Raw genomic sequence first — 13,871 nt, 5'->3', positions numbered from 1 at the left:
CATTTATTTTTAACGTTTCAATCAACAATTACTCGAAAAACGGAACCATCTCTTTTGTATTGACTGTAATGTTTAATTTTTTATTGAGTACGCTTATTGAATTCTTAATTCAGGTGCACACTTATGCATTTAAATACTTAATTTAAATTCAATCATTTAATTTGGCTTAAATTCACGTTTGTAAGTTTTCTGTCTAATAGTATTATTTTCTTCCCGTATGTTCTACATTATTATTTAATTTGACTAATAGAGGTGCACACGTATGCATTTAAATATTTAATTTAAATTCAATCAGGTTTTAATTTGGCTTAAATTCACGTTTGTAAGTTTTCTGTCTAATGCTATTATTTTCTTACAGTATGTTCTACATTATTATTCAATTTGACTAGTAGACTTATGCATATTTATTGTTATGACTTTTTACTTTTTATTATCATTTCTTGCAATGCAAGTTCTTTTTAACCAGTGCAATGTAAATTGTCTGAAGTCGCAAATAGATACTCCATTTCTTTTGCACATTCATAAGTATGAATTATTAACTTGTTGATCAGGAGTTACACAATTAGTTTTCTACTCGAGTGTAACTTCACGTTCCAGTAACTTTCCATTACATAATTCATTTAAGTAATATTAATTGTGTACATTATTATGTATCACAATATCTGTATTACTCTCAATTACATACATTACAGCTCTTACGTTCATCGCAGAAAATCTGAAAACATTAATTATATTTTCATTCGTGACTGTTTATTTTATACTTAAAAATCTCTGTTTTATAAAGTGGAAAATGCAGAAATTTTCTGTAATTCTTTTCAATCAATTAAAAATATATGATGCACATAATGTGAGCAATTTTCACTACATGTGATATTAATAACGATGTAAAATTGAAGTCAAATTTTACAGTTTAACACGGCCACAGGTCCGAATCTTTCCAGACCGATTTCAATGCATCGACAACGTTACATTGTTGCCCGGGCAGTCTGCCATAAGCTCGAGGCTGAGGTCGAAAATCTCCTTGCGCGAATGCAGCATACAATGTTTCTCGGTCGTCAGAAACGTTTCGAGACACGAGAGACCCAAGTGAAACACGCAATCGATTTAAATAATCAGTCATCCCTTCCTATAACCGTTTATTTATGCCTACAGTTGTTTGTACACGTTGCTTTGGAAAACAATGAAAGCCACACAACGCTGACACCTCTCCCCCGCGTTACGGTCCTAGATCTCAAGAGCTACCCTAACTTGGTGGAGGCTGAAGGACTTTCAAGGACTTTGAAGGACTTTTCATTGTTCTCTGTATTGGATTGTTGAAAAGTTATTTAGCACACCGATCCTTCGAATATGTAAAAAAATCTCGACTCATTTGGTGCAATTTTTAATATGCGATTCTTAAATGTGATCGAATACTTTTGGCCATGGGTTGTACTCTCCATTTGCAATATGAAAGTCTTATTTTCAAATTCCAAATGAAAATAAATTTGGAATAAGTTTCATGATATTTGCATTTTCTATTAACATCTCCTTATCCGTAATCATATTTTTCTATCTATTATAAACTGCACGCAAGCCGGTTTGTTTTCTCTCGTTTCTATGAAATTCAAATTGTGCGATTCCAATAACATCTATCTATGTATGCAGATATGCATCTAATGATACATAATGTATAGTCTTCAGGACTTTGAAGACTTTATGACTCACATCACTTGAAGCACTTCATTGTATTGCTTGATTCTCATTTCTAATATCGTAAAATGAAAACACTGCATCAAGAAATTCGTAACAATAAATTACAACATTGTTTAAATATTAATATTGCGATTACTCTTGCATTTCTCGAAGCTGTAGAATTTTACTGTAAAATGGAATTGTTACTCACATGTAGACAGACTTAAAATACTGTAATTAGATTGCATAATTCTAATGACCGACCTAGATGTTGATGCGACCTTTATAAATAAACAATTTATATAAACAAAAATATCCTATCAAAGATCCTGTCGTTGTGAGAAATCATTCACAAGCATACCGTTCATAACACTTATTCACCGAGTCATCGCGTTTCCTGCTAAATAGAAAATTAACTTAATTTGAAATCTGCGGATGATTCACGGAAATGACTCAAATACAAAGTACATATTACTATGTGCATACAAACACAGGAACAGTTTTTAAAATTACTCTACTTGCTCATTCCATCTGCTTTTGTACAGAAACTAATCTCTCATGCTAAGGACGAGTAAGAAATTTATTTTACAGTATCGCGAAAAGGAAGGAGATCTTCGAGAAGAAAGTCACGTGGAATCGTAAATTAAAAGTACATTCACCTGCGAAAGTTCATCTATATTCATTCATCCATCGATACGGAAACAGAATTTCTCTGAAAAGAATGTTTAACAGAGCAAAAATCATCGACGATCTAGAAAACCTGCACCAGAACCTCTCTCCTTGTTCATTAATCAATTCTAGCGCAGTAAATAGCAAATTTTTTGAAGGCTCCTTATCGTCTTTAAAAACTTTCGACCTAATTCCCAGCCATAAACAAGTTGCATCTCTTTATTAAAACTTATTTCAGTCGAAGAAACTTCGTAATTGATACTCACCCATTAAACGTTCAGAATTTGATAAGTTTTCACCACAATTAGTGAAATTCAATTCTAATTAGATCAAATTCGTATCACAAAAATTAAACGGAAAACTAGTTTCATTATTTGAATCACTGAAATCATTAATCGGTTACTTACACGTATTTACGTGGGTCAACAACTGATTAACAAATATGTTTATGCGAATACGGAGTGGGGAAGATGGCGAACCTTCGGCGAAGTCGAAAAGATGGCGAAAAAATTGGTAAAAATGACGATTCGAGGTTGACGTGTTTGAAGTTTTCCTAAGATTATTAAAAATATATAACAGACTACTAAATTGAGATACCTGAAATTTTATAATTATTTTATCATTTGTACTTGTATATTTTTCGGATCAAAAGTGAACGATTTTTGTACTCAAAATCTTCATCAATCCTCTCAACATTTTAATTAGTTAACTAGAGCTTGAGATACCATGGCAACCAACATGCAAACGCCTATAACTACGTTAACTTTACGTATCCAGACAAGTCCTTAGGCACACATGTTCTACCAACACTTGTACTTGAAGAACAGGTGAAAAATCGATTTTTTGAAAATTGGGAGGAAGAATGCTGCATTAATGAAATATTGTTTATAGGCGTTGAACTGACGACACGGTGCCGAACCGTTTCAAGGTTCGCCAGGCGGGTTTGCGGCACTTATTGCAAAAATTCACACCGTCCTGCGCCAATGCACTCTGCGATAATAGCATTGTTGTTACCTGCACCGCACCGACGTTCTAACGTGACACGGAGTAGCTCGTGCTACTAAAACCACGAGCCTTCCTATCTCTTCAGTTGTCGTCCGAGCGCGCCGCGATCCGAGTCTTCTTTTTCGCAATCCTTTCGACAGAGGCCCGGGTCTAATACCAGTGACAAGACTCCCCGGTCCCAACTCTTTCTTTTTTTTTTTTTCTATCGATTGCTAATTCCGTTCCTCGCGCGCTCTGTGCCGGAATCACTTTCCTCGCTCCTCTTTCGATTTCTTTCCGAGTGGCCCTCGAAACTGTCGCGTACCATGGACTAGGATGAGAAGTGTCGAATCGGTTATCTGTCGGACAGTGTCAGCGATAGATTCGTGTTGCGCGAGTCAATTCTACCAGGTGCACCAATCTCGAGTCACTATTTTCCGATTGGAAATACATGACAGCAGCACTAAATATAATTTCACATTTTCTAGTTGCTACGAGCGAATTTTTAATTACCAATCAACGAAAAATAGTGAATTGATACACTTAATATTCGAATTTTTACACTCGAATTTTGAATTACCAATCAACGAAAAATAGTGAATTGGTACACTTAATATTATGCTGAAGTGAATCAAAGTGTGAAATTTCAAACAAACGCGACAATTAATATTTTCTTCAGGATTATATCTGGAAATATTTGATTAGAGATTAGTATATTACGTAGTGTGTTAGAAAAATTTGTAAACTATTTCACAAGTTAAATTAATATAGAAGTTTACAGTAAAACGGAATAAATTTCAAATTTTCTACTTACAACAACTGTTGAGTATATAAATTCATAGTAAATATATGTTCAAAATATTAATTTCCAATCGTGGAAAAATAGTGCATTGATGTGCTTAATATCATATAACTGTGAATCAAAGTATAAAATTTTTTATGTTTATTTCTGGAAATATTTGATTAAAATTTGTAAATAATTTTACAAATTGAATAAATATAGAAAGTTACAGTAAAACAGAATAAATTTTTAATTTTCTACTTACAACAACTGTCGAGTATATTTTATAGTAAATATATGCTGTATGTATTAATTTCCAATCGTGGAAAAATAGTGCATTGGTGTGCTTAATATCATATAACTGTGAATCGAAGTGTAAAATTGGAATCAAACGTGATCAATAAATATTTTCTTCGAGATTATACCTGAGAACATTAGAATTCTATTAGAGATTTACTAATACACTTATGACGTAGTGTATTACAATTTTTTTTAAACGAGTTGTACATATTCACAGTAGAACAGAATAAATTAAAATTTTTCTGTTCGCAACGTGTGATAAATATGTACATTTTCGGTAAATATATGTTCGAAGTTTTCCTTTAGAATCAAAGAAAAATGAATAATTCACTGGTGCAGTTAATGTTATGCTGAAGTGACTGGCAGTGTAAAATTTCAAAGAAACGTGATAGTAAATATTTTTACCGTTAGAGATTAGTATATTACATGTTGGAAAAATGTGCAAATGAGTTTTGAGCGCACAGATTTCCATGAATCTGTGATATAATGTAATTAGAGCAAGGAATTGAAATCTAGAATTCAGGGTATGAATTTCGAAATCGCCGCGACGAGCTATTGAAGTGAAGAATAACTATAATGACTGGTTTCAAAATCACAGCACAGTGACTCCAACCTGGCTGCCTGGTAACAGGATAATTCGTTACTAGCCTGAGACTTCTCGTAATGCGACGAACAAGAGTGAGAATTGCACAAAGAGCTCATATCATCGTTGTTTTGTTTAAATTTTCGTGAGTGACGCGACCAATCCGTGTGGAACATGTGGAACCGGAAGGTGTTCATCAGGATTGTCGAAGTGGTGTGTGAAAGTCAATATTCGAAGTACCTTAACAAAACCCTTGGAACATTAAAAGTTGCATTCTATGTTGAATTTAAAATTAACATTTTATAGTTTCCGTCACAAACAAAACCCTTGGAACATTAAAAGTTGCATTTTATGTTGAATTTAAGATTAAAATTTTACAGTTTCCGTCACAAACAAAACCCTTGGAACATTAAAAGTTGCATTTTATGTTGAATTTAAAATTAAAATTTTACAGTTTCCGTCACATATGGTACATTCCAATGTAAGCATCCTAATTGATTTAACTCCTCGTTCTCAAGGCACAAAGATAATTCCTTCGGATGTTCCCACAATCAATTATTTGTAATTACTCCCACGTTTAACGATTCACAGCGAAGCGAGGAAAAAGATTGAACAAGAAACAATGAATTTAAGTTGTTTCCCGGCTTTCTATTTCGTTCGTTCAAATGGAGAGATTACAATTGAAGAAACGTACGATTTGCAGGTGCTTTGTCTCGCTTGCGTGGTGGCGCTTAGGGTAACTGACGATGAGAGTCGGAGGGTCTTCCATTATCTGAGAAGTCGAAGCAGGGAATGGTCCCTTTTGAATAATGTCACGTGGGGTGCAATAGGTTTGAACATTTTCATTTCATTTCATTTAATCATCATACTCATTTATTTCAATACGAGTCAATTCATTATTCGAACGATAAGATAATCAATTGAGCCGTTCACTTGTCAAATCAATTAATTCTGCAAAACGAAAACTAGAGAAAATTTATGAAACAGTGTAGGGTAAGGGACCCAATTACTGTGTCTATATCAATTATACTTATTCGTAAAGCATAATGATATATATTTATTAACTGATTTTAACGAAAAAAATTGAATATCTCCTTTTATATGTTATATATCGCTTTTTAAATATTCGTTATGCTTCATTGTGAAAAAAATTGAATATCTCCTTTTATATGTTATATATCGCTTTTTTAATATTCGTTATGCTTGAAAGATAAGATTTTTTGTCCTAAACGCATAAAATCCGTAATCTATTAATTAGATTGAAGAAAACTACCCGCGAATTGCTAGATGGTCGTTAATTATAGAGCAACTCGAGAAAAAACGCAGATAAAAGAATGTACACAGATCATAAATAAATTTCTTCTTATGAAAATGGAGATACGAGATGCTATCGTTCGAACACTTTCGTTACTAATTGCTTTTCGATTCAGTGAACTTCGCTAGTCCGATATTCCAAAACACCTGTGTATCATGGCATTCATCTCCTTTCTAAAGATAAGGAAATGAAAGTCTCCATTTTGATAGATTCAGTAATTGCATACCAGTCTCTTACCTGATAAGATGCAGAATTCATGAACAAAACGATTGCCGGAAGTCGTAAAAACATTCATTAACGAGAATTTCCTTTCATCTCTGGCGGTACCTTTAATGTGTTAACAGAAAAGGAAAGGAACAAACAATATTTAACGTTAGATCCGCAAAACACTAAAAGCGACTACTCTACATTATTTTATAAAAATAACAGGAACGTATTTATTCAGTTTTTAGCGATTTTTTATTATAAAATATGTTCATAAACGTAAATGTATTCAATATCTCATACATACATCTTTACAATTTCAATAATAAATAATTTAAATATTTGGGAATTTGGTATTTCTCTATTTCTCTATAATTCAAAAGAGTGCAAACAATTTGGTGAAATAGTGACTTAAGAGAAAATTGGAAAAGCTAGTTTGTTTGCAAAAATTACATAAACGAAATTTCACGAACGTTCTCAGTTTATTGACTCAGTTTATTGCACTAAGGAAAAATTCAGAATAATTCAAAAGAGTGCGAACAGTTTGTAAAATAGTGACTTAAGAGAAAATTGGAAATACTAGTTTGTTCGCAAAAATTGCATAAAAGAAATTTCGCGAACGTTCTCAGTTTATTGACCAGGTGCACTAAAAGAAAAGATTCAGAATAATTCGGAACAGTGCGAACAGTTTGTAAAATAGTGGTTTAAGAGGAAGTGATTTTAAAAATTGTTTGTGGCTTTAAGATGCATAACCTGTGACTTTTGTTAATCTAGGCGCCGCTCTAGCGACTGCGACTTGTGGTGGTTACATAATAATAACGACGGGTCTTCTCGTTGCCGCCGCCACGGGAGAACTCACCGGTCGAAAGACGGTAATTCTTTTCCATTTTCGTTCCTCTCTTTTTCGTGTGCTAATTGCAACACGAATGAGAATTCGTCAAGTGCGTATCCTAGGAATCCTTAAGTTCTTTCAGTTTAACAATTATACAAGACCTTGCAATCCCTAATAGACCTATTGTTTGAGCTCCTGGAGATATTCTTTCCCCTTTACGGAGCATGGTGTCCTTCGACGACACTGATTTTTATCGGGTCCCACTCTTCTCTTATTGAATGACATGGCTTTCAAAATTTATCCATGATCCATACAATTTATTCATTTGCCAAGGATTACTTTCGTTCTAACAATTACATTCTTTAGATCGTTCTGCTTTTACAGTGTATGTAAATACGTAAATAACAATAGTAGAAAACATTTTAACAATTAATAGAATTTATATACATTTACAAATTCAAATGATAACAGTGAAATTTTATATATCGATTGATAGATTGTGAGATTGTACACATTTAAGTATCCCAATGATAATAGTTTATATTCTAAAGTTGAATTCTAGTCACATCAGTGAAAGATATTTGTTCACAATTATTAGACAAATACAGTTGATACTGCTATGTTTTCTTCCTTGCAAGCCAGCACAGTCTAATTCAAGGATAACAAGGATTATCAGACTTATAAATCTTCCAGCCTCTTGCTCAGAAAATGTTAAAAAATGGAATATTATTCATCGTCACACTTGCCGCATCTTGAATAAATTATATTTATATTTTTACAATTCTCACGATTTGAATGCGAAGCATACACTGGTGGAGGTAAATATAAAAGTCTGGAAACTCTACGAGAAAACAAATATCTGCATCCAATTAGTTCGAACAACTCGTTACCATGACGATGTTGTGCGCACCGGCCGTGCAAAATGAATAGAATTCCTCAGGAATTAAGATCAGAGGCATTCTCCAAGGCAAAAGATTTCACGCTCTCACGATGATAATCTCAATTATTATTACGTTTCCAATATCCTTCCTGGTGCGCGTCGGTTTCTTCGGGACACGCCTCGTCCATTACGCACGATGCCGATCAGCATAATAATCGCGTCGCGTCGCGTCGTGGCACGCCGGCTGACAGATCGCCATTTCCCAAGGATCATGTTTTTCCCTTATTAATTCATGCAGGCCGCGACGAACCGTTTCGAAACAGATCACGCATCCGAACGGTACCGTGAGAATATCGGCGTGGCAACGCGTCCAGGTAGATCTGTCATTGATGGCCAAGGCTGTATCCTTAGCGCAACGCTAGTCGCAAGATGAACCACGTAACCGCATCCTTGGAGTATGACCACGTAATGCGTGCACCACTGCGACTTATTTAATGACTCACAACTCTCGGGCTGGGCGGGTCACGAGATGATTCCTGCATGCGTATCCGTGTACGCTTATCGCGATTTCGGAGCTCAAAAATGGAAAAATTGTTTTTTAAATTAATAAGTGATGTTTTAAGAACATTCCAAAGAAAGCAAACCTGAAAATAATTTTTATCCCCCACACCCACGACCAACAGGAGGCCGGCAATGTTCGAGGAAAAAATTAAGAACGTGAAATTGTCTCCTTTCACATGATTTTTCCAATATTCAAGTGCAATTTGAAAGAAAATTATTAGAAATAGCTGAGTTGGGTTTAGACAATGCGAAAGCTTACATCCTCTAGGATTTAAAACGATGTTGAAACATGTAATTGTTATTACATTTTGAAAATTATAGTTTTTTCAAGTGAGCACAAGTTTTTCGCCGGAATTTGAACTATAAACACGCAGATCTCAGCCGGGACTTAATAGAACCTTGCACCGACTACACTGTGATAAACTAATTAAATTATTGACCAAACAATGCAAAATAATTCATTTGCGACAACTTGCAACAAATCTACCAGAAATTACAGATTTAGTTCTTAGTTAGAACAGGCATATTAATTCCACTTCAAATTCAACTCGCGGCCAAAATCAAATTAATTAATGATATAAATATTTAAATTTATAATATAAATATTTTTCTTTCTATACTTGATATAAAAATGTTGAGTCCACAATTTCTCTTCGTATGAAAAATAGCTTGGATCGTTAAGGGTTAAATCGAAGTTGCATTGACTTTGAAAAAACTCAAGGTCACCTTGACATCTCAGAAAATGTGAGATACAGAAAAATCAAATTGTACTCATTCGGCGCGTGCCTTAAAATGCTACATAATTAATTAAAAGGTTTCTTACTGACTCACCCTGTACATCGAAAAAGAAAAATTAAAATTATTTACAAATCTATACAACAAGATACCCACAGAGAAAAATAACAAGGTTGTCTGTATTTTCCTTCAGCCCGTTCACACTCCGTGATTCATTTTTTCACTTTTGTCCCCCGAATTTAGGAAAGAAATTACACAATCGTGGAAGCGGAAACGACTTGGTATTAAACGATTGTTCTTTCAGAATTATTTTGATTGTTCTTCAGAAGAAATTTGAATATCGTTTTCTTTTTCCATTCAAGGAGCTGTTCTTTCTCGGACTCGGCGTTATTCTTTTCGGCATCGTTGGCGCTTTGTCCCTGGCGTCCATTGAAAACGTACCCGACGATTTGGTAGACAACGCCGCGGTGTTCGGGGCACTGTGCATATTGACGGCTTTGGTGTTCATCGCCGATTTGCTGATGAGTTCCCCGAAGAAGAAAATTAGTCAAGGCATGACAGAATTGTCTAGCAAAAAAGGTACCTCGACGAGAAGAATCGTATATGCATGAGGCGAATATTATCGGCCTATAAATAACGGCTTGTGTCCATAAAACACGCGTTCCGTGCCGAGACGTTTTTGCTCGACTTTCCACTCAGGCAACTTGACGTTCTGGTTGTCGATTGATATGTTATTACTAGACTGCGGATTTTATGCATTTATGACAAAAATGGGCAGGCGTATTTTAACACTAGAACTACCAAGCAGTAAATGCAACTGGCATACATTGCCTGATAATAACAACACACTTGCATTTGTTTAGATTTCTTACCAGTTTTGTTTAAATATCTACTTCGATAGAGAAGTTTATTCATTATTTCTATAAGAAAAAATTAGGAGCAAGTCATTTTGACTCCTCCGATAGTTCCAGTGTTAAAACAGTAAAAACGTAAGAAAAATTTTTAAATGCTGTTACATTACTTTCAACCTATTAACATATTATCCCATTTGCATCATTAGTGTATATATATAAGCACAATTTTCTTGATCACTATCAATTAATTTTTTCTTATAATACTGAAATATGAAGTACTTGTAGTCATTTTTGTACTTAAATATGATAAAAGAAAAAGTTTGGTAACAAAGGCCTTCTTTTCATATTTCCTTATGATGCAAATGAATTAAGAACGAAAATTTTCTATTTCACTCTAGTCTGTTGCAATTCAGGTAGAAAATTTTGATTTTGCATAAAGATCCGCAGTCTTGTTATTATACATCTATTTCATTGTACAGGGTGTTCTACTACAGGTGGGAGAAAATCTAAGGGGTGATTCAGAAAGTGTGTGACATCAAAGCCTAATCATTGGGTGCGGGCGAGGACCCCTTTTGATACGTTACTGTCGCGCGCCTTTATGACGTAAACGACGTACACCTCTGTCGGTCGGGTTGCCGCATTTTAGGCGGATTTTGAATTGATTAGAACTAAAAAATGAAGCCGAAGATCCTTCGAGAACCATTAGAATGTAAATTAGCACGAAACATTTTTATATTTTCTTTACCAAAATAAATTTTACTTCTCTGTCTAGTGATCGATACCAAATCGATTTCTACATAAAAACATACTTAAATTACGTTAAAAATCTTAAAACTCATTAATAGACCCACAAAGTAACAATTTTTACTCAAAGTCGTGAAAAATCAAAATTCTCAGCGACAAATAACAAAGAAACTTTTCATAAAACATCTCTGTAATTTTTTCTGCGCCAAAATGTTAAATATTTGCCAAGTAAAAATTCGAAACAGAAATTCCATAGTTCGAAATTGGAAAATTGTGTTTACAGAAGCTTCAGACTCATAGAACAGACAATTTTCAACGAAACTAACGAAATTACAGATTTGAAGATGAAGAAACTAAAACTAAGCGACGAAAAATAACAAAGAAAATATTTTTAGTACCATTGTGTAATTATTCTTTGTCCGTTTAACAATATTGTAGCTAAACACTTGGCGGCCCTGACTACCGAGAAGGAATCAAAACCGGCAAAATCGACTGCGAAATCGCAGGACGGTACCATAAACGACGGTTTCGAGAAAACAGAAGAGAGACAGCAGAAAAGTTCACCGGAAGAGATCACCGAGGATCCGAGGAGATGGGAACAAGATCGTCCGACGAGTCAGTCCTTCAAAGGGATGCCAAGGGACGAAGAAAATGGACGTTTGGTGCGCGACGAGTCTGAACGTAGGGAGTACACGCAGAATTTCGAAAATGGTAGAGCTCTCAGAGATTCGGCGAGGCTTCGAAGCTCTGAGATGCAGAAGAACGGAACCCGAGACTCGTACAAGATGGACCACAGACACGACATGCCTAAGATTGTTTATAAAGTGCAGGATATTTATCAGCGACCTGTAGATGAAGTGGACACTCCCCGTTTTCCAACGGAAATGGCCGCCAGAAGTGAAACCATGTTTGCCAAGGTTGTTAATCCAGGTGTGAAAATTATGAAGGTGGAGCACGACGTTGACGAAGCCTTCGAGTCCTACAGGTAGATCTGTCATTACATAAAATAGCATATTCAGAGACGATACTAAATTCTAAATTGTTTAAATTTAAACAACGGTTTACAAATTAATTATATTTGGATATTTAAATGCAACTGTATATTATACTTTATTCAACGTCACTGCTAAGAATATCTATCTTATATCTATCTTATAACAAATGGAGATATCGTTAGAATAATTCATTATATATTGAACAAAAAATTAAAAATAAATTGACCATTATATATATTTTGTATAAATGTTGAAGGTGACTTTTCGTTTAAAGCGTACAAAAATGTGAAAACTTCTTTAAAGGGACAGTCTGATAAAGCTTAACGCAGACACATTTTATTTTAGACTTATTGAAATTTTTTTACAAAAATATGAATTCGCATAATGTCTTGCAGTGTCAAGATAAGAATAAGTTATATTTGTTCTACCTTCGGTGTATCGTGCAGTGATAAGAAATTCTTATTTTTTAATCAAATTGTATTAGCAGAAAGTATTATTTATTATTCAATCATTCATTCTTACGAATGTGTCTACTCTGCTCTCTATTTATTTTTACCGTTGCCCTGTTTACGTTTCTATATGCGACAGATATTATTAGTAATATTAATAATATTAATACCATTCATCTCATATGTAAATATATTAGCTAATTTATTATAATTTTTGGTGTTACGTAACTTGAAAATCTTTCCAGGTATTCGGATACCAGCCAGTATGACAACGTGCCAATTCGCATGCGAGGAGCATCACCGAACCACAAAAAGAATCGCGACGTCTCCTTCAACGTTCCGTCGCCGCCGAAGAGTTATGGGAAGGCGTACAATAAAACAAAAGACGAAATGGAAATGTTGGAAGAGTGTTTCGGCTCCCTTCGAACGGCCAGCACAGGTACGCAAACACCTGGGGCAGCTCGAACACCTTCGTCGCCTACTGATCCTGGTTATGTTCGACACACTGCCAGTAACTGGCCCCAAGAGACGAAGATGAGGACACCCGGTGGTAGCCCCGTTCATGTGAAAAATTAATTCGCTCTAGAAAGACTAAGCAACTCGCCCATTTGCCGGCATAGCTATTTATTTGTGACAGTAAATCATCTTTTTTTTTGTTTAATATTTTAAGCAGTATGAACAATGTATTTTTACTATTTTTAACTTGAGACTCGAGGAGCCCTTTTGTTATTTTTTGCAGGGTTAAGTGTACAGAATTTAGCGATCAGTTTTATAATGTTACGTTTGGTTTATCAGCCATGAGTAAATTTTCTTATATTGTTTTGTCAAAATAGAAAATAAGCCATTCTAGTTGGGTGTTTTAAGGATTTTTTAAAAATATTTAATATTGTATTTGGTAGATTCGCAGAGTTCATAAACGAATGAAATTTCCAGTCTAGATTCCAGTAAAATATATTTTTTATCTGTAAGGTTCAAATTTTATACCTTTTACAGAAAATATTTTTTTTTATAGAAACCTTATACTCGGACATGAACGTTCTATTACTTTATGTGAAATGTCGAATGTTTAAAAATACTAAATATTACTGAGAAGGAAATAATGCTATTGTATTTATTGTGCAAGTCGTATTTAGGATTATCTTTTTGACGATTTATTATTTTGTATTGATTTCTGTTTTCTTTCACTGCCTCCGGTTTATCAATAAATACATATGTAATACCATGTTTGTCGTTTATTTTGTATTTAAACAAAAGTATAGTATAGTATTTTATTAAATGTGCTGGAGGGATAATTATCGGCTTAACAAAATCCTG

The 13,871-nt window shown here is 34.4% G+C and overlaps 1 protein-coding gene across 6 annotated transcripts; it reads left to right on the top strand.

The window, feature by feature from the left end:
* Positions 1 to 3,457: 3,457 nt before the first annotated feature.
* Positions 3,458 to 13,431, top strand: LOC143361119 (uncharacterized). Of its 6 annotated transcripts, none has more exons than XM_076800425.1 (7): positions 3,458 to 3,735; positions 5,004 to 5,201; positions 5,692 to 5,818; positions 7,282 to 7,379; positions 9,878 to 10,094; positions 11,552 to 12,098; positions 12,803 to 13,429. In XM_076800425.1, exons 2-7 carry the CDS (start codon positions 5,163 to 5,165, stop codon positions 13,131 to 13,133), a joined length of 1,359 nt encoding a protein of 452 aa, XP_076656540.1. In that variant the 5' UTR covers positions 3,458 to 3,735; positions 5,004 to 5,162; the 3' UTR covers positions 13,134 to 13,429. The 6 variants fall into 6 exon arrangements, with proteins under 6 accessions (XP_076656540.1, XP_076656539.1, XP_076656538.1 ...); XM_076800424.1 differs by having other exon boundaries at positions 4,922 to 5,201; XM_076800423.1 differs by having other exon boundaries at positions 4,712 to 5,201.
* The last annotated feature ends 440 nt before the right edge of the window (positions 13,432 to 13,871 follow it).

This window comes from Halictus rubicundus, chromosome 1, assembly GCF_050948215.1.
Source record: "Halictus rubicundus isolate RS-2024b chromosome 1, iyHalRubi1_principal, whole genome shotgun sequence".
NCBI classification, from domain to species: Eukaryota; Metazoa; Arthropoda; class Insecta; order Hymenoptera; family Halictidae; genus Halictus; species Halictus rubicundus.
This window is presented reverse-complemented; position numbering and strand designations above follow the sequence as displayed.